This window comes from Panthera uncia, chromosome C2 (assembly GCF_023721935.1).
Source record: "Panthera uncia isolate 11264 chromosome C2, Puncia_PCG_1.0, whole genome shotgun sequence".
Lineage (NCBI taxonomy): Eukaryota > Metazoa > Chordata > Mammalia > Carnivora > Felidae > Panthera > Panthera uncia.
The window spans coordinates 66012659-66034516 of NC_064810.1; the positions used below are offsets into that span (position 1 = coordinate 66012659).

General features: G+C 40.2%; 2 protein-coding genes across 9 annotated transcripts in view; both read right to left on the reverse strand.

Annotated features, from left to right (window-relative positions):
- Positions 1–18200, reverse strand: part of HCLS1 (hematopoietic cell-specific Lyn substrate 1) — a 31556-nt gene extending 13356 nt beyond the window's left edge. The window contains exons 1-6 of the mRNA XM_049628254.1: positions 18046–18200; positions 15514–15597; positions 15082–15155; positions 4641–4770; positions 2653–2763; positions 1132–1186 (exon numbers count right to left, since the gene is read on the reverse strand). Of these exons, the coding sequence (XP_049484211.1) occupies positions 1132–1186; positions 2653–2763; positions 4641–4770; positions 15082–15155; positions 15514–15597 (454 nt within the window). The 5' untranslated portion in view covers positions 18046–18200. The remainder of the gene's footprint in view (positions 1–1131; positions 1187–2652; positions 2764–4640; positions 4771–15081; positions 15156–15513; positions 15598–18045) is intronic.
- A 2677-nt stretch (positions 18201–20877) lies between these two features.
- The window catches only part of GOLGB1 (golgin B1), an 89311-nt gene continuing 88330 nt past the window's right edge, over positions 20878–21858 (reverse strand). For all 8 annotated transcript variants that reach the window (XM_049628248.1, XM_049628247.1, XM_049628245.1 and 5 more), the window contains one exon: positions 20878–21854. In XM_049628248.1, coding sequence (XP_049484205.1) covers positions 21720–21854 — 135 coding nt within the window. In that variant the 3' untranslated portion in view covers positions 20878–21719. The remainder of the gene's footprint in view (positions 21855–21858) is intronic.

A 21858-nucleotide genomic window follows, 5' to 3' on the forward strand; every position in this document is an offset into this window, starting at 1 on the left:
GCCCTGCATTGGGCTCTGTGCTGACAGCTCAGAGCCTGGAGCCTGCTTCAGATTCTGTGTCTCCTTCTCTTTCTGCCTCTCCACTGCTCACACTCTGTCTCTATCTCTCAAGAATAAAAAAACATTAAAAATTAAAAAAAAAGGAAAACCTCTCACAGAAAAAATAGGGACACAAAGGAATGATGGTTAGAGTACACAAGAGAGATGCCAAGGAGGATGAAATAATACCTTCAAAGTGATGAAGGAAAAGTTACAATGAGAAATGGAGCAAAATATATTTTTCAGACAAAACCTGGGAGTTCTTTCATAGGCTCTCACTGAAAGAATTATCAAAGGATATACTTTAGTAAGAAGGAAATAAAAGCAATGAGGAAACAGCGAAATATAATAAACGGGAATGGGCTAGGAAGTTGGTAAATATGTTGGACAATTTAAATAAGCATTCACTAGGGGCACTTGGGTAGCTCAGTCAGTTAAGTGTCCGACTTTGGCTCAGGTCATGATCTCGAAATTTGTGAATTCGAGCCCCGCATCAGGCTCTGTGCTGAGAGCTCAGAACCTGGAGCCTGCTTTGGATTCTGTGTCTCCCTCTCTCTGTGTCCCTCTCCACTCACACTCTTGTTTCTCTCTCTCAAAAGTAAATAAACATTAAAAAATTAAAAAATAAATAAAAAATAAATAAGCATTCACTAAATAATAATAGTGATTCATTTTTGTAGGGTTTAAAAACACATGGAATCCTTACACTGGGCAACAATTGGCCAGTTGGTACAAAGAATGTAGGATGTAGAAGGAATGCAATTAAATTATTCTACATTTTCTTTGTTACTCAGGATGAGATAGTGATTAATTTTAAACTTAAGTAAAAAATGAGAGTTAAAACTTAGGGATACCTTCCTAAAATAAAGGAATAGAATACCTTATTTTCAATCCAGATGGAAAAGGGGACTAAACAATCTCATAGGAAGAGATAAAGAAGAAAGAAGCAAGTACATGCTTGGATTTAAAAATAAATACAATAGTGGGGAACTGGGTCATGGAACTAAAGGGAGTTGATGACAGCTATTGGGAGGTGAAGTCTGAGCTGAATAGGTCAATTGGGTTGCAAAGGTTGAAGCACAGGGTCCTTGCCTTTCTGAGATGCATGCTTCTCCACTTCTCCTTTGTAATCAAAGCCAACTGCCGACTACAGAGAAAAGGAGAGAGGATTGATTAGAACTGGAGCTGACAGTTTTCCCTCTCCCTCACATACCTCCCCCCAGCTCAGGCCAGAGGTTAGTTTATAGGAGCTTAGGGCTGAGAATGAGGGTTTGACCTAGAAACAGATGACACCCCGACCTGACAGGCTGGTGGAGCAGCAGTGTGCTACAGAGCAATGAACATGAGCGTTATGGGCTCATCAGCTCTTGATTCAACCCCCAACCCCACTTGCCCTATTTTTAGTTGTTTAACTTTATGCATGTCCTTTAACATTACTGAGCCTCAGTCTCCTCAAATATGAAATGAAACTAGGTAAACCTCCTTACTAACCTCAAGTATGAAATGGAGAAATGATCCCTCTTTATTTGGGACCAGTGTAAGTAATAAGTGGGTCAAGGTATGTAAAGTGTTTGCATTGTGTCACTCAGTAAATTAGTGCTTTTCTTCCTAACTCTCACGATATTAAAATGAGATAATAGTTAGGAATGTGCCTTGTAAACTATAAAGCACTATGCACATGTAAGAGATATTATCCTATTCCTAATTGATTGTACTGTGCCTCTCTTCTCTTTCCCTAAATGGCAGCCGACACCCAGAGATGTGTTTTGATGGGATGAGAGGCAACTAGGAGAACCTGGATCTTTGCTGCTCTAGGACTGGATATGTTGGCCAATACCTAACATCACTCATAGCTACATCCCCATCTGGCTCAGTACCTATAGGTCTTCTAAGCAAGACTAGATTTTGCATCTCAAGAGCCATTACTATGTATTGTTTCTTGGTTTACATGACATAATGACTATTTAGGTAATTCAATTTGTGACTCAGGAGGCAGAAGATGAAACAAAGAACAAGGAGTGATCAGGAAAAGACAAGATAGAAGGGAAATTCCATCCTACTGTGCTTTTTCTTTTTTTTTTCTTTTTTTTTTCCCACAAAGGAGTCTTTAAAACCTCTGGGCTTCAGGGTTTTGGTGCTACATCATGTGAAAAGTAACCTTTACCTTCTAAAAACATTATAACCCTAATTAGCTGTTTTACTTGATAGTTTGCTCCTGTGGTCATAATACTTAAGCTGACTCCCACATTCTCCTGAAAGGCATAATGATAAGGTTTTGATGCTTGAACAAAAGTGGAGCTTTGGAATTTCCCTTGTCTTTCTTCAAGACAATGAGGAAATCAATGGTTTGACTTCCTTATCAATGTTTGATTCCTTATCAAAACAGAGTTTCAGAATCTTTGTATCATTTATATTAACACTATTGAGCTCAGCATGTGGCCTCCAAAAGTGGCACAAAGGAACTTGCTGAAGAAGATTATGGGAGCTATCCTCATGATGGACCCTCCTGAGGCCACTGCCATCTTTCCATAGGAGAAGCATAGACCCACATTCAACAGTGAGTGCTGGTAAATCCCACAGGATTTGAGCTGGGTGGCACAGGGAGATACTTACCTTGTCTGCCCTGTCCTTCTCAACTCCATATTTGCCTCCAAAGCCTCTGGCAGCATCAGTCTGAGAAGAGTGCTTCTCCACCTCAGCAACATATTCATGGCCCACAGCACTCTAAGAAATCAGATGGAATGAGTGAAAGACAAAAATGACTGTAAAAATTAAAATGATACAGACGTGGTTTGGGATTTAAGAATACCAGAAATTCCATTCTGGGTCTGTCTCATAGCCTCCACCAGTGTATCATGTAAGGAGTATATGACTGGAGAGAGCAAGGTTGCTTTTTCTAGAGGCTCACACATCCTGAGTCTTCTTTAATACCATTAGGAACCCATCACTTAGGAAACTCCTGTAGGATGGGCTGGAACCATCAGGATAGATTCGAGGTAGGCAGAACAGTGGTTAAGCCAGAAACAAAAAGAAAGGTAAAAACAAGGGATTTATGGGTCAAAATAGAATTAAGTAGTTAATAAAGAGAGATCAAAGGGGACTAACTTTATACCATAGCCAACATTGCACATTTCATTAAAACAGCCAAGTGCTTCTGTTCTGGATTATAGTTTCTGTGTGACCATCACATTTCAGAAGTGCCAACTGAGCCCTGATATTTAACAGTGACTGACTCTGCACCAAAGGGGGTTGGTAGACAATACTGTAAGTAGTCCAAGAGGGCATATAAATTTTCTATGCCCCTTCACTTTTTATTCCATCTATTGTTTTATTTTCTATTTGGTTTTAAAAGGTTTATCTCTTCTAATATTTAGATATGGCTATTTTAATAATCTGGGAACTGACTAGTACTTCAAACCAAATAATGCAGAGTCCCAAATAAGAAGAAATTAGAAAGCCTTTCCTTTCTCCTGTATTTTGAATCTCATGCTGGGACAAACATCAATACAGAGATTGATGTGAAGCATTGCCGTATGTGAGCTCCTAGGAACTCATTTTACAGTATTCTTAGGTCTGTGTAGGTCAACTTTGCTTGTGAATTTAAGAATGCATGAATGCTTATCTATTTTAGTTTTTTTCCTAGGAATTTTGTGGAGAATACAATGTCTACATTGCACTTTACACAATGACAAAACAAAACACTTCTTGAGGGTGCACTAAAGGCTTTTCATTGAATTATTTTTTCCTCCTTAGAGATAAAATCTTTGTTGTTGTTGTTGTTGTTACAGGAATATATCTCTATCTTTGAGATTAGCAAAGTCAATGGAAACTATGATTTAAAACACAAGCATTTTTGGGGCGCCTGGGTGGCTCAGTCGGTTAAGCGTCCGACTTCGGCTCAGGTCATGATCTCACGGTCTGTGAGTTCAAGCCCCGTGTCGGGCTCTGTGCTGACAGCTCAGAGCCTGGAGCCTGCTTCAGATTCTGTGTCTCCCTCTCTCTCTGACCCTCCCCCATTCATGCTCTGTCTCTCTCTGTCTCAAAAATAAACATTAAAAAAATTTTTTTTTAAATTAAAAAAATAAAGAAATAAGACACAAGCATTTTTAACCATAGTTTAGTGGTAGCTAATGGATAAAGGAAAATATTTGTATTTGATGGAATCTAATGAATAAATTCACATCAATATTTTTCCCATGCACATATCATGTAAGATATAATATATATATAGGCAAAGAACACTAAATACACAGTAAAGAAAATAATAAGAAGTTGCAATATCAACATTCTATACAAACATTTGAAAACAGTAAATGATTTTAAGACATATTCTTCCCTTCTCTAATTGTGACCCTGTCTCCTCAGTCTAGGAGTTACAGCATGGCTGGGTCTACCACAGGCTAGCCTTTTTAAATTCTTGGACCACATTTTCTACCATCTATATTTATGTGTTGAAATCAGGAAAAAAATGATACAAATAGTATGTGGACATTCTATTTTAAAGCCCAAATTAATACTGTACTTTGAATAAGTTTTAAACTACAATACCAACAAACGAATCAATTTTTTATCTTTAAGCAAACATCTTTCTTTCAACTCACCTTGTCCATTCGGTCTCTCTCCACCCCAAACCGACCTCCATACCCATGGGATGCTTTGGGCCCTGAGTCCATCTCCTTCTTCTTGAGAATATCATGCTCCTCTGACACTTTGTTCCTCAGCTGGTGGATACTGGAAGTAACCACATGACAGAGACTCATCTAGCACAAGTCAATGAACTCTCCCTCCCAGAAAAATGGAAGTCTTGAGATGTGTTCTTTATTTTTAGCAATAACCTGAGCTCCCAAAGTATATCAATGCTGGGTCTGGAAGTAAGAGAATAGTGTGGCCTATATACCATAGTCTGATTTAAACTCTCCACAAGCCAATAATATTTCCTCTAGTCTGTTAATTTGTCCACTAAATAAACTTCTGATACTTGTCCTGTTTTTCATGTTCTTAAATATTAGAGGACAGTGATACCAATTATATTCTAGTAACTGGGAAGTTATTTTCCTTCTGAATGGGTCTGCTTTCTAGCATTAGATACTCTCTCCCCAGAAGTACAAAAATATTTATATACCCCTTTATTCCCACATTCTAGTCCTGAGAATCTACCTCAAGGAAATAATTTTAAATATGGCAAGTCTTAATATCTAACGATATTCACTGAAACACTGAAGATAATAGCAAGAACTAAGAAACAATTTATAGGGCTAATACTTGGAGAACAGTTAAGTAAATTGCAATATTACCTTTCAATGGCATACTAGGAAGTCATTAACGACGGTTAGGAAAGATGTAGCTTTGGGAGATTTATCTATACATTAAGTATTTGGTGTATATTTTGGTAAAAAATGAATGCCCTTCATCTCCACCCCCAAATCTGAAATTCCTTACACTAAAATCTAATAAAACAAACAATAAGCAGAATCAGACCTATAAATACAGAGAACAAACTGATGGTTGCCAGAGGGAATGGGCAAAATGGAAGAAGGAGAGTAGAAGATGCAGGGTTCCAGTTATAGAATAAATACGTCACAGAAGTAATAGTCAAAGCACAAGGAATGTAGTCAATGACATTATAATAGCGATGTAACTACACAGATGGTAGCTATATTTGTGGTAAACACATCATAATGTATAAACTTGTCAAATCACTAAGTTATCCACCTGAAATGAATGTAACATTATGTATCAACTATACTGAAATGAAAAAAAAGCTAATAAAAACTAACAAAATTCAGTCTTATCACTAATTGTTGTAACACCTGAAGACCCAAATAAACTTGATTTGGGACACCTCTGTCACTAAGAGAATGTAACACCAAAAGGAAGCCTTCTCCTTCTTACTTCACTTTCATCTTCACTATGAGGGTAGAGAGCACCTCTGCATATCTGTCTGCTCTGAGGATATGAAGTGACAGGTCAGCACCAGCACTAGCACCAATAAGGGACAATCAGTATGTATACTTGGTCACATAGAGGCACTTCTGGGGATTCTTAGAAACATTTGGACAAGAGAACCCTAAATTAAAAAATTTCACTTCCTGTAGCAAGAAAAAGAGGTTTAGGGAATTGAGACATGATGATGTTACTGGGACTTCACCAGCTCGGGAAAACCAGATACACTGGTTACAGGTTAGAATGGCCATCCCACAGCAGAAATTCTCTTCTTTCATGGAAGAATAGATCCATCTGGTGGCCTTCTAGTATAAGCCCACCAAAAGCCTTTTTTTAAAGCCCTCTTGGCTTTAGTCATAGTTAATTTTAGAAAGCTGGCTTTGAACCAGATGAAATTAAGCTAAGAGCTGGAAGGACCATCTGTTCCTTGCCTGCTCTAAACCCTCTGGCAGCAGTGGAGGCAGAGATCCTGTGTTGCTAGTTCATTAACACTGACACTTTAGAAATGTCTGTGTCAAAAAAGCTACTGGTTCCAAGAACATGTAAATAACTGTTATTTCCCAACCAAAATATTCAGATGAAGAATGACAAAAATGATGCCAAACATTACTTTCAAATGAGCAAAATGTGCGAAGTTTTAATGAGTCCAATGATTGCCACATGGGTCATAACTATATCATTGTTAAAACAAGTTTTAAAGGGGATTTGAAAATGAAATTCAGGAATTTCCACCTAATGGATGATAGCAAAGTTAATCAGAGGATGATGCCAATAGATAATACAATTTAAATAAAAATGTTGGGGCCAAAAAAGACCAACTTCTTATCAAATTCTTTAGAATATAGCTGAAGCCACTCTAAATAGGCCTTAATCATATTAGTACCTCACTCAATAAATATTCATTAAAGTTTTGAGTGTAAGGCACTTTTAGGCTGTGCGGATACAAAGATTATTAATGTATATGGAGATAGTGGTCAGGTGGGAGAGATAGAAAAAGTTACAATCCAATGTGCTAAGCAGCATATCTAAGAAACGTTTGACACATTAAGTCTCAGATACCTATTTTAAGTTTTGAAATACCTTGGAATTTGATAAAGCGATGCAGTTTATGGGAACCAAGTGTTTTGTTTTTGTTATAATAATAAAAGCACAGAGATGAGTCACACAGATAAGATTTTATCCACAGATGATATGATCATAGATGCAGAAAATCTAAAGAATCTACAGAATACACTACTGGAACTATTAAGTACATTTGGTAAGTTCACAGGATACAAGGGCATGATCAAAATCAATTTCATTTCTACACACAGGCATAACTCATTTTAGGGGCACGCCACTTTATTACACTTTGCAGATATTGTGTTTTTAACAAATTGAAGATTTGTGGCAACACTATATTGAGCAAGTCCATTGGCACCATTTTTCCTACACCATTTGCTCACTTCATGTATCTGTCACATTTTGGTACTTTGCACAATATTTCAAAGTTTTTCAATATTATTATATTGATTATGGTGATCTGTGATCAGTGCTGCTTGACGTTACTATTATAATGGTTTGGGGGCACCATGAACTTGAATGGATGGGAAGTTGCTTCTTATGGATGAGCAAAGAAAGTGGTTTCTTGAGATGTCATAAATGTTGCATGTATTCTGACTGCTCCCCCAACCAGCCATTTCCCCATCTCTCTTTCTTGCCTTAGGCCTCCTTATTCCCTGAGACACAGCAATTTTGAAATCAGGCCAATTAATAACTCTGCAATGGCATCTAAGTGTTCAAGTGAAAGAAGAGTCACACATCTCTCCTTTAAATCAAAAGCTTCAAAATCATTTCAAAAGAAATCATTAAGCTTAATGATGAAGGCATTTCAAAAGCCAAGACAGGCCAAAAGGTAGGTCTCTTATGCCACACAGTTAGCCAAGTTGTGAACGCAAAGGAAAAGTTCTTTGTTTAAATTTTCTTATGTAACTGACTGTCAAATTGGCTTACATACAATACCCAGTACTCATCCCAACAAGTGCCCTACTCAATGTCCATCACTCATTTTCCCTCTCCCCTTCCTGCCCCCCCATCCACCCTTAGTTTGTTCTCTGTATTTAATAATCTCTTGTGGTTTGCCTCCCCCTCTCTCTGTTTGTATCTATTTTTCCTCCTTCCCTTCCCCCATGGTCTGTTCAGTTTCTCAAGATCCACATGAGTGAAAACATATGATAACTGTCCTTCTCTGACTGACTTATTTCAGTCAGCATAATACCTTCCAGTTGCAAAGGAAAAGTTCTTAAAATAAATTAAAAGTGCTACTCCAGTGAACATAAGAATGATAAGAAAGCAAAACAGACTTATTGCTGATATGGAGAATGTTCTAGTGGTCTGGATAGAAGATCAAACCAACCACAACATTCCCTTAAGTCAAAGCCTAATCTAGTGCAAGGCCCTAACTTTCTTCAGTTCCATGAGGGATACAAGAGGTGAGGAAGCTGCAGAAGAAAAGCTGGAAGCTAGCAGTGGTTGGTTCTTGAGGTTTAAGGAAAGACACCATCTTCATAACATAACAGTTCAAGGTGAAACAACAGGTGCTGATGTAGAAGCTGCAGAAAGTTATCCAGAAGATCTACCTAAGATAATTAATGAAGGTGGCTACACTAAACAAAAGATTTTCAATGTAGACAAAACAGCCTTCTACTGAAAGATGCCATCTAGAACTTTCATAGCTAAAGAGGAGAAGTCAATGCCTGGCTTCAAAGCTTCAATGGACAGGCTGATTCTCTTGTTAGGGGCTAAGGAAGCTGGTGATTTTAAGCTGAAGCCAATGCTCATTTACCATTCTGAGAATCCCAGGGCCCTTTAAGAATCACACTAAATCTGGGGCGCCTGGGTGGCGCAGTCGGTTAAGCGTCCGACTTCAGCCAGGTCACGATCTCGCGGTCCGTGAGTTCGAGCCCCGCGTCAGGCTCTGGGCTGATGGCTCGGAGCCTGGAGCCTGTTTCCGATTCTGTGTCTCCCTCTCTCTCTGCCCCTCCCCCGTTCATGCTCTGTCTCTCTCTGTCCCAAAAATAAATAAAAAAACGTTGAAAAAAAAAAAAAAGAATCACACTAAATCTACTCTACCGGTGCTCTATAAATGGAACAGCAAAGACTGGATGACAGCACATCTGTTTACAACATGGTTTACTGAATATTTTAAGTCCACTGCTGAGACCTACTACTCAGAAAAGAGATGCCTTTCAAAATATTATTGCTCATTGACAATGCGCCTGGCCCCCAAGAACTCTGATGGAGATGGACCACATGGTTAGTGTCATTTTCAAAACCTGCTAACACAACATCCATTCTGCTGCCCATGGGTCAAGGAATAATTTCATTTTTCAAGTCTTGTGACAATATTTAAGAAATCTATCCTTTAAGACTACAGATGCCATAGATAGTGATTCCTCTGATGGATCTGGGCAAAGTAAATTGAAAACCTTCTGGAAAGGATTCACCATTAGAAGTGGCATTAAGAACATTCAATAATTCACAAGGAGAGATCAAAATATCAATATTAACAGGAGTTTGAGGAAGTTGATTTCAACCCTCATGAATGACTTTGAGGGTTCAAGACTCCTGTGGAGGAAGTAACTGCAGTTGTGGCAGAAACAGCAAGAGAACTAGAATCAGAAGTGGAGCCTGAAGATGTGACTGAATTGCTGCAATCTCAAGATACAACTTGAATGCATGGGAAGTTGCTTCTTATGGATGAGCAAAGAAAGTGGTTTCTTGAGATGGAAACTACTCCTGGTGTAGATGCTGTGAAGACTGTCAAAATGACAACAAAGGACTTAGAATATGACATAAATTTACATGATAAAGCAGCAGCCGGGTTTTAGAGGATTGACTCCAATTTTGAAAGAAGCTCTACTGTGGGTAAAATGCTATCAAACAGTGTCACATGCTACAGAAAAATCATTCAGGAAAGGAAAAGCCAATCAATGTAGCAAACTTCCAATTTTGATACAGAAAATTTTTCCATAGAAATTGCCACAGTCACCCCAACTTTAGCAACCATCAGTCAGAAGCCATCAGAAGCCATCAACATGGAGGTAAGACCCTCCACCAGCAAAAAGATATGACTCACTGAATGTTCAGATGATGCTTACTATCTTTTAGCAAAGTATTTTTATTTTTAAAAAATGTTTATTTTATTTTATTTTTTTTTTGAGAGAGAGAGAGAGAATGAGCGGGGAAGGGGCAGAGAGAGACAGGGAGAGAAAGAATCCCAATCCATGCTGACGCAGGGCTCAAACCCACAAACTGTGAGGTCATGACCTGAGCCAAAACCAAGGCCACCGAGGCACCCCACAAAGTGCTTTTAAATTAAGGTATGTACATTATTTCTTTAGACACAATGCTACTGCACACTTAATAGACCACAATATAATGTGAACATAACTTTTATATGCACTGAGAAATAAAAAAACTCATTTTACTTGCTTTATTCTGATATTTGCTTTATTGTGAGGGCCAGACACCAAACCTGCAATATTGCTGAGTATGACTATACTAGCCATGGACATTTGGAAATTAAAAGTTAAAAATAAATACTATGTATTATCCCATGAAATCACATGAACTATTTTAGCATCAATTTAATAATAAAATATGTCCAAGACCTGAACATCGAAAAATATTACTGAAAAAATTGAAGAAGAAATAAATAAGTCCATGTTCATGGACAGGAAAATTCAAGATCATTAAGATACCAGTTTTCTCTAAAATGATCTATAGATTCAATGCAATTTCAACCAAAATATGATCAGACATTTTTGTAGGAATTGACTCATTTATTCTAAAATATATGTAGGAATATAAAGTCCTGGGACAGTAAAAAGGTTTTTTTTTAATTTTATTTTATTTAAAAAAAATTTTTTTTAACGTTTTATTTATTTTTGAGACAGGGAGAGACAGAGCATGAACAGGGGAGGGTCAAAGAGAGGGAGACACAGAATCCGAAACAGGCTCCAGGCTCTGAGCTGTCAGCACAGAGCCCGACGCGGGGCTCGAACTCACAGACTGCAAGATCATGACCTGAGCTGAAGTCGGCCACCTAACCAACTGAGCCACCCAGGCCCCCCTTAAATTTTATTTTAGAGAGAGAGCACAAGTTGGGGAGAGGGGGGGAGAGAGAGAGTGAGAGAGAGGGAAAGAGAATCTTAAGCAGGCTCCATGCTCAGCCCAGAGCCCAACACGGGGCTCAATCCCACCACCCTGGGATCATGATCTGAGCTGAAACCAAGAGTCGTACATTCAACTGACTAAGCCACACAGGTACCACTTGAACAGACACTTTAAATGAAGACATATAAAGATACATGAATAACACATAACAAGATGCTCAATAAAATTAAGCATCAAAGAAATACAAATTAAAATGACCACATACCCACAAGAGTGATAAAAATTAAAAATACTAACAATACCAAGTGTAGAGAAGCATGTGGAGCAATTGAAATCCATACATTATTGGTAGGAATAAAAAATGGTAAATTCCTTTCAGTTTGGTAATTTCTTGAAATAAATGCATACTTATTATATGACTCAGCAGTTTTATTCCAAGATATTTCTCAAGAGAGATAAAAACACATGTCAACAAAAAGATTTGGACCCAAATGTTCATACAGCTTTATTTTTAATAGTTCCAAATTGTCAACAACCCAGATATCCATCAGCAGGGTAATGGATAAACCAAACTAAGATATACCCATATAATGGGAAACCACTGGACAGTAAAAAGGGACAAAAGACTGATACACAAAGACCATAGTTAGGTCTCAAATAATTATACTGAGTGAAAGAAGACAGACACAAAAGAATATATTTTGTATTACTGCATTTACATAAAATTCTAGAATAGGCATAACTAACGTATAGTGACAGGAAGCAGCTCAGTGTTTACATCCAGCCAGGGGTGGACATGGGATATATGGACTGTAAAGAGGCACATGAGCATGAGAGGGCAAGAGTGGCAAAAAGAAGATGGAAAAAAGGGCCAGAGACCTTGAAAATCAGGCAGCTACTAGGAAACACTAGGTTGCTTGCAGCTGCCTGGCCCAGGCTTCTCTATACAATAGATGAGGGACAGACATTATCCTTTGAGCTATTCACTGAATTACCAAGTCACTCCCCAAACTAAGTATATTTTAGGTAGACTTAAAAAAGAAAGATTATGGTGTGGGGGAAGGTAGTGAGATTAGTGAGAACCACAATCACTTCCTTTTCCTGCTCTGAGTGATCTCAACTCTGCAGCTACTGTTCTCCTCTCCAACTTCCCCCTCCTTTCCAAAGCCCTTAGTGATTCTCATCTGACCTTAAAGATTGGCTTAGCCCATGTTAGCCAGAGAGAATCCAAGAATATTAGAGACTTAATAATGGAAGGTCCTCTAGAGGTCTTTTTGATCCCAGTGGGAAAACTGAGAATCAGAGAGGAAAAGTGACCTGTTCATGGTCACCTGGCTAGTTACTAGCAGAGATGGGGCTTTTACATCTTGGTAGCTTGGGTGAATGGGAAGGAAGTGGGTTTTTGTGTAAATATCTCTACCATGTATGCTATCCTTAAAAGATCCAGTTAGGTTAATAAGGTAACATCCAAGGTCACTACATTTTATAATTCCAAGGGTCAACAGAGTAATGGATATACTGAGTTGTACAACACAACAGTCCAAGTAAACACCACTTAGGAAGAAGAAAGACTGTAATTTTTTTACATGTTTATGTTAGGTTTTTAGGAAGAAAGAATATAATTTAAACTAATCTATATTTGGGCACCTCAGTGGCTCAGTGGGTCAAGCATCCAACTTCGGCTCAGGTCATGAGCTCGCGGTTTGTGAGTCTGAGCCCCGCTTTGGGCTTTGCGCTGACAGCTCAGAGCCTGGAGCCTGCTTCGGATTCTGTGTCTCCCTCTCTCTCTGCCTCTCCCCTGCTCACGCTTTGTCTCTGTCTGTCTCTCAGTAATAAATAAACGTTAAAGAAAATAAGAAATAAATAAAAATAAACTATATTAACAAAAAAAAGAAATATTGGGGTGCCTGGGTGGCTCAGTTGGTTGAACATCTGACTTCTGGCTTAGGCTTTTGCTCAGGGTATGTGAGTTTGAGCCCCACATTGGGCTGGCTGCTATCAGGGCAGAGCTCAGTTTGGATCCTGTCTCCTCTCTCTGCCTCTCCCTAGCTCATGCTCTCTATCTCAAAAATAAATAAACATTTTTTAAAAATGAAGAGAAATATTATTGAGCTGCTAAGAGGTGCTAAATACTGCACTAGAATGTTGATACATGTTAGCCCCTTGAATTTTAACCATACTCTGCAGGGTAGCTATTATTATTCCCCTTTGATAAGCAAATAAACTGAGATTCCGAGAGGTTATATGTCTAAATTCACATTACTTGTAGCTGCAGAGCTGTTAGTCGAACCTAACAAATTCAAGCTCTTTCTATAAGATCATGGCAAAGATTTAGCAGTCTTCCTTAAAATATTCTGCTCCTACTATGCATGAGACAAGCTGGTTGGGAAAGGTATTAGAATATTGGTATCTTCATCTTAAGAGTTCTCGGGATACTAGGGCTGAGTAGCCTTTACTCAGAAAAGGAAAAGGATCTTTTTTTTTTTTTTTTTTTTTTTTTTTCTATGAGATTGGAAAGGAGCATCAAGAAACTTCCTGAATGAACCTGTTCCATTTTTTTCATCTTTCCAACTGCTTCCAGAATTGGTTGGTTTAAGAACAATATTCATTACAGTTTCTTGAGATAAATCATTATGTCTTATCAAACAACGATGCATATTACTGAATATTATCAAATTATATAAACACATGCTAAGTTTCCTAGTGTGTTGTTTATACAATGTGGTCATCCACTGACACTTTTTAAATCTAGGGGAAAAGAGGTAAAAACACTATTGTTAAATTCTGTATGGGGGAGTTAAAATGGAGTTTTAAAATGTATTAATTTTGCCAATTTATTTGTAATTGTTAATTTTTGCTTTAAAAAATTAAAAAATTTTTTATTTTAGAGACAGAGTGATCGGGTGAGAGGGGCAGAGAGATAATCTTAAGCAGGCTCCATGCTCGGCATGGAGCCAAATGTGGGGCTTGATGCCATGACCCTGGGATCATGACCTGAGCCAAAATCAAGAGTCAGATGCTCAACCAACTGAGCCATCCAGGCATCCCAATTTTTGCTTTTTTAATTTTTGCTCTTGTTATGCAGTTTATTGTGTCTACCCTGCTACTAATATTTGACATCCAAAGTAGACAGCCCTGTTTAAATGATCCTGAATAATCTATGGAGGAGAAGAGGGAATCTTTCAATATGAATATACAATATATCCCACAGAAACCCTTAGATATGTCTGTAACTTTCTTCTCTCTTACAGTATCAGACTGTTTTGTTGTTTTGCTCTTATTTCTGATAAAACGTTGGGTTATCATCTTTAAGACCCTTAAACCCTATTACTAAAATAATTTTAATCAATAGGTTTTCTAACTGTCACATTTCTTCATATTACCATTCATGGTTTCCAGCTTCTGTCAAGTAGCCAAATACAAATTTTTATTTTAAAAATCATCCAGGCCAGGTATGGGACCTGATATTGTCCTCTTCTTACAATATCTATTCTGAGTTATTTACCTTGATCTTTCACTGAATCCTTCTTGGTCTATCTGAAGTCACCTACATTCTAGACACACATTTCTATTTCTTTGAATAGATAGATGATAAAGAGATGTTGGAGAGATAAAGTGATACAACCTCAACCAGTATTTGAGCTACCTCATCTCTGAATCCCTTATAATAGACCCACTTGGGGAAATAGCATAGTTGTTAAAAATGAGAGAGAGAATACGGTTAGGGGGATAAGTGGAGAGACATGAAACAGAAACCCACAATGATACACATAGGGACACACAGGGATAGATTCAAGAAAAAACAAATGCAAAGACACGTAGACATTAACTACCTTCTCTCCTTCCTTCCTTCCTTCTTCCCTCACCCTCCCCTGAGTGTCCAAGTTCTCCTCAGGCTCTTCCTACACCCTTTTTCTGCACCCCAATCCTTTTGGCACCTACTTGATATGTTCTGCACGTCCAGAGCCTTCAATGGTCTTGGCTCCCCACCGTTGCTCCTTTTCAGAGATGTCATTCTACAAAAGACATCATCAGCAATAAGTGATGGCAAGAGATGTGCCACATTGAGAGAGGCTGACACATGTGCCTGCACCTCAGCTTCTGCCTAGCTTGTCATAGCCCGTCAATCACAATGTCAAACTCCTCTACACCTGTCCCCTTCCATCCTCAACATCAGCTATCATGCACACCCCCACTCATGACACCCAACTGTCCTACCAGTCAGTTCTACCATGAGTGCTATTTCAGTCCCAGATTGTCCTTTCTAAGCCCCCTAAAAGGTAAGTAATAACAGAGTAGCCCAGGTGCCTCTCCCTTGTCCCCTCACCTCCACCTTTTATTGATTTTTCCAAGCAAAGTTATTTCCAAACTCACCACAAAGTCAGGGTCTGTGTCCCAATCATCACCCTGGGTCTCCACAGAAACAGATACATCATGCCCTACTACAGACTTCCACATCTGAGGATGACAAAATGGGAATTAGGGAGAGAAAATCAAGAAGAGGGAAAACAAGAATGCTGCTGAAGTCAATGTTATAGCAGTCCAGTGGTTTTGCTATTTTTTCTTAGAACAAAATGGAAGCTGAGGCAAAGCAGATGGAAGTTTTAGGAAAACACTTTTGCTCAGTTAGAGGAGCGGGGGGGGAGGGGATTTATTCAAGACAAATTAACACGGTCTAGGCCTACTGAGTCTGGAGAGAGGCCATCATGGGTGTAGGTAATGTTAAATAATCTGGGTGTCAAAACTGCTGGGAACATTCATTTGTGTTGCAAGGCTAGCAGGGTAGTGGCTTAAAGTGGCCATCAATGAGGAGTACTAGGGTACCCTTCAAATTAAAGCACCATGCCTCTCAGTTTCTACATATGACTCCTGTTACAGCTGTTGAAAGGTGCATTGGTCCAGCCCCTAATAAAGTGAACACCTACACTTTCTTCTCTACCACCTGCATAATTCTACTGAGAAAATTCCAACCCGAGTGCAAGTCATTATCCCATTTTCATTCTAAGAGCAGCTACTGAATAGGTGCATGAGGTCAGTAGGGCAGTCAGCTGAAATTCCTGCCCTGAACAACACATAAGGAAGTATTATTTACTGGGAATGAATCATCTATTCTTTAATTTTTAAAAACAGTTCAATTATATTTCTAAAGAAGATAACTGGTTCAAACAGCATATAATAAATCCCTTATTTTGAACACTGAGAGTTATTAGATTTTTTTATTAAGTAAGAAAGAAATTGTTAGAGAACACTAGGATGAAGGGGAGCCAAATTGTTATTCTGTGGCATCCCCAGTGTTTCCATTGGCTCTGCCAGTTTATGCATGAGGAACAGCAAGTTGCTCTGTATGTGTGGGATCCTGGATCTCTGTATGTCCATTGACAAATGCTTATCTGCTCTCGGGGGACACTGAGACTTCTTGACCCTGCTACTACTTGCTAACTAGCAACTCTCCTGTCCATCCTTCCTTGGACTCCTCATCCCACTGGTGTATTTCCCTATACTCTTCACTGTCTCTTAAATGAGACCTCTTAAAACTGCTCCTAGGACTCCACAATGTCTCCACACAGTCTCTCAGACTCTCCGATTTTCCTTTCCTCTTGGAAGCTCCATCTTTCTCCATGCTATTTGATAGCCTCCTTGGAAACTAGCCCAAGGATTTGGGGGGAAGGGTGGTTAAAGAGATGCAAAGAGGACACTGGAGAAGTAGTGACTGAGTCAGCTGCACTGTGAGAGGAGTCCCTGCCCAGAACAGCTCTGCCTTTCCTTATGGGGTAACAATTATGGATTGAAGAGATAAGGCCTATGGTCCTGGCTCCTGGGCTGCTTTTTGACAAAATGACTTCATACAGAAAACTGGAAAGGAGAAGTTTCTGAAATATTCATGATCAAAAAGGAAGCAAGGAGGACTGACGGTCCTCTCCTCTTTCCTGCTGTTCCTCTGGGGCCTCAGCCTAACTCACCCAAAAGCCTCCCATCTTCATGTATTTTTTAAACAAAGGGAAGTTTCTGACGCAGAGACTATTAGTGTCCTTAAGCTGCTGGCCAGAAATAGAAAAGCCAAGAGGGGCTACTAGAGGTAGGGGACTGGGGAGTAACTTGGTGAGGAATGGTGCCCAGGATCGCAGGCACAATTAAGGGCCTCATCACGAAGCTGCCTGACAGCATCAGTAAAGTACATGGACCTCAGTCAGAAGATCACCCCAGCTCTGTTACTAAGCCCCTGTGGGAACAGGGGTAAGGGAATCAACATGGAATATGTTCTTATTTGTCAGGTACCAGAGTAGGCAATTAAAAATATTAATTGGGTAAATCACTGAACATCTTTGATACTCCATTTTCCCCAGGGGAAAATAAATGAAGAGGTTAATGTAGCTAATTCATCAAGTCCCCTTCATTTCGGACATTCTGGGATTCTGGGATCCTACAATCACAGAAACTAGCCCTAGTGGAACCATTGTTTGGCCTCCATCCGCACTGGTGCTCAGCACGGGTGTAAGTAGCAACTACTTCCTGCTGTGTCACAGTGTCTCCTATGTGAGTTTTGTCTCTTTGCAAGACCATATGCTCTCTAAGGACAGAGACTTTGTCTTCATCTCCTATGGTCCTCCTCTTGCCTCAGGGCCTAGGAGCAACAGGCCTTAGGAGAAGGTTGTAGACTGTCAGCAGAAACTAAGAGTCCTGGGTGGCTGCTGCATCATGTGCCCTGGGCTCCAGACCCCCATTTCAGTTTCCATCCCCATATGCTCATTAGTCACAATCACTCACCCCCAGGCCTCTGGCCATAAAAGTCTAAGAGCCTGTGAGAAAGGACTTTATCTCTCATGGAGGACTAAGAGCCAGGTAGGTTCCTCTTAATTCAGCTCTTGCCCTGTGCTCCCCAACTTTCCCACTGCTCAGAGTACCCACCTCCAGTAGCCAAGTGTCTGCTCTAAGCTCCCAGCTCTTCACGTCCACTGGGCTCCCCTCTCTACTGCCACTTCAGAGCAAGAAACTCTGAGCTGCTGCTTCAGTTCCGTATTCAGCAGGTTTTCTGTCATTTCCTGACACCCTGTCCTCACAGCTACTTCCTGAAGTTTGAGTCAGTTCCTTCTGCTTAGGCACTTAAAAAAAAAAAAAAAAAAAGATAAAATGCCGCCGTGCCTCGTCTTTTGCAACGCTTTGAGAGTCACAGGGAAGTTATAAGAAATGCTGCTCTTACTCTCAGAGTTTATATCTGGTCAAGGAAGCAAAGTATTCACAGAAAATACATAAAAGAATGTTGTAGAACAGCACTCATGTTTGAAATAGGTAGGCACTTGCATCTACTATGGTACAGGAATTTGTGGTAAAAGTAATTTGGTATGGGGTGAAGTAATCTAGAAAGGTTTAATGAGAAAAGTGATTTTTATGTGGGTTTTGAAGGGTAAGATTTAAAAAGAAACTCACTTCTACATCACCCATTGCACTTAAACCTGGGGTTTGCATACAGATATTCAAATAAGCATTGATCAGTTGAACAATAGAACAGAATCAGTCACGGGAAAGGCAAGCCATGGAGGGAGAAAGTTTCAGACGTTGTTTAGGGGAGTGGGGTCCGAGCTAACTAGCAGAAAAAAGTCTGAAAGAACTAGATGCTACTACCAGATGTTGGAAGGTTTTTGTGGCATTTTGTATTACTGTTCAAGATTTGCTGCCCCTCCTTCCTTTCCTTCTTGAAGCCAGACTTGCTCAGGTGACTGATTTGGGCCAATTAAATGTGAGAAGTGAAATACATCACTTTCTGGTGGAGACTTTAAGACCAGTGCAAGCTTTGCCATGCTTTTCTGCCCACTGCTCACCAAGGCAAAGTGCAGTTCTCCAGTGGCTCCTCTGGAAGCCTGGGTCCCCAGCTGAGAATGATGACAACACTACTAGACTAAACAGTAATCTTTGCTGTTTTAGCTACTAAAAATTGGTGTTTGTTACTGTTATCTGACCTAGTCTCTCCTAACCCTGATGATATGGAGTTCTAACCTGATTTGCTCAGGTTTGAGCTTCCCAACAGACTCAAACAGAGACTAGATGAAAGTGGTCTAAGATATAGTGGAGGTGATTTCTGCATTAGAAATTATAAGACTTTAGTCACTCTTAAGAATTCTATGTCAGTTTGGTGGGTGGTGGTGGTAGTGTATTTCTCTCTCCTACTTCACGACCTATTTATTATGGCAGCACCAAAATCATTTCAAGGAAAAGATCATTTGTAGAAGGGGAAAAGATCTTTTAGATCATTTGGGATCCTGATTCAGTGTCAAAAATGGGAATGATCAGACCAAATACTGTGGCACACCATCCAGGTACAGTTCTAACCCTATCACTCTTTAGCAAAGTCTCAAGTTCATTTCTTCTTCTTCTTTTTTAAGTTTATTTATTTTGGGAGAGAGAGGGAAAGTGAGCATGAGCAGAGGAGGGGCAGAGGGAGGGAGAGAATCCCAAGTAGGCTCTGCACTCTAGCTCTATCCCATGAACCATAGGATTATGACCCGAGCCGAAATCAAGAACCGGTCACTTAACTGACTGAGCCACCCAGGTTGCCCCCAAGTTCATTTCTAATGAGACAGTGAGATGGAGCACACAAATAAATAGCATGGACTTTCAAGCCATAAAATCTTGGTTTGATTCACTCATTGTACTTTAATAAAGTAAGTTAGCTTTTCCTAAGCAGCAACTTAATATAAAAATAACATAGTAGGGGTGCCTGGGTGGCTCTGTTGATTAAGCGTCTGACTTCAGTTCAGATCATGATCTCACGGTTTAGGAGTTTGGGCCCCACATAGGGCTTCATGCTAACAGCATACAGCCTGCTTGGGATTCTCTCTCTCCCTCTGTGCTCCTCCCCTACTCTCTTTCAAAATAAACTTAAAAACCAGTAACATAGTAATGTTTATTCTGCTATACCCTCTTAGATTTCTCTTCCCCCAACTCCCATTCATAGGGATCCTTAAGGGCCTAATATTTTCACTATACCCCAGATAAGTATTCTCTCAGGCCCAGGCATGAGCTGCATGAATCTCAGGCCCTAAGGCGCAGTTTGTTTGGTTCAACACTAGAATGAATTTCCTCACTCCGCTTCATCACCCTGGAGTCTAGAGGCTAAGGCCAGAATGACACATGCAGCCATTACTGATGCTGGCCAAGGAGAAGGAAGCCTAAACAGGTAGAGCTTACTACCCCTGAATCCACTCCTGGCTGCCCAACCCTCTGTCTCCTATCTACCCTTCCTTGCCCAGCATGCAAGCACATGTACATAAGCACCTGTGTCTACATACATTCATACACATGTACACACCACCACCAGTTTTGATTCTGAAAATAATTTTATTATTTTACAATTGTTCAGGAAAGTTCCTGGGTTGCCATGACCAAGATTTGGTCACCAAAGAACAAAGGATCACAGCAGATCAATCAGTCCACCAGTTTTCTCTCTTCTTTGGGTGGTGAGAGCAGGCAGGGAACACATCATGTGCATAATGAGAAACTAACCAGCAGGTAAGGGTGGGGGAAGGGGAGGCAAGGAACAGGCACAAATGGAATTCAATCCTGGCTGCCATTCTCAGGCTTAGACTTAGATATCTTGTCTTCTCCATATTCGCCCTCCACTTTCCTCAGCTCTGTTACCACAGAGGGCAGATGACTATGGGCTGAGAAACAGGGCTAACTATCACCAACAGCAGAGTAGCTTTGTACAACCAGAGGCTAGGAGTGGTCATCAGACCAGTCAGATCTCCCTGGTGGGAGTCAATGCCTCACCTAGGATTAGCTCCTAGTATACTGCTTTAGGGTCTACACTCAAGGCATATCCAGACAACATCGGAATGACAAGAATCTGATCTCCCCTGTCTATAGCCAATTCTTCCTTTCAATGAAAGGAAAGGCACGAGCCATTTAATACCTCAGTATGTGATCAAGGGCACACACATAGGATTCTATCCCTATAGTCCAGGACCTCAAATCTAACTCCAGTTATGTCTGAACAACCAGGGAAGGAGTCAGTGTCCTACCCTGTGATTGGTCAACTGAAACCCTGGGGAGTTCTTCAGTTCCCACCCTATTTTGCAAGAGACCTAACCAGCTATTCTATGAGATACTGTTCCCCAAAACTTTGTTTATGGCAGGTCCACCTTCCCTCTGAAGCAGGAGAAAATATAAGGTAACTGAGGGAAAGAAAGTATCAATCAAAATGATACTAGACTTCAGATTATTAGGTTTATTACAACCATCTTCTAAGCTGAAAGACATTCCTCATCATCCTTCACAGGACCACAAAAAATCAGGGCCCTGCAAAATCTGAACAAATACCGGGTTCAACAACCGACTGTGGGGCCTCCTCAGATTATGCAGAAGTGTTCCGACCCCGGGCAGGAGAAGAAAGCAGACCCGCTGGTCCCTGCAGCTCTGCCCTGGGCTGACATCCACCTCTGTTTGTGCAGGCACTTTCTGTGGAGAGTTGGAGAGAAGACCTGTAAGTGGGAAGACTGTTCCACTAGCAAAATTGATGGTTTGGATGTTAGAGATGAGGGAATTCCAAGTTCTGAGGGGAGTAGTCACAAAGGTGAGAACTCAGTTTATAGATGGCCTGTGAAACACAGAATGAGTAGGACGTGAACCATCAGAAAGTAGATGGCTGCTAGCAGTGGCACTCGGGTCCGGGAATGACAGAGTGAACGCAGGACCCGCTTCCATCCAGCACCACTCCGGGTCTGA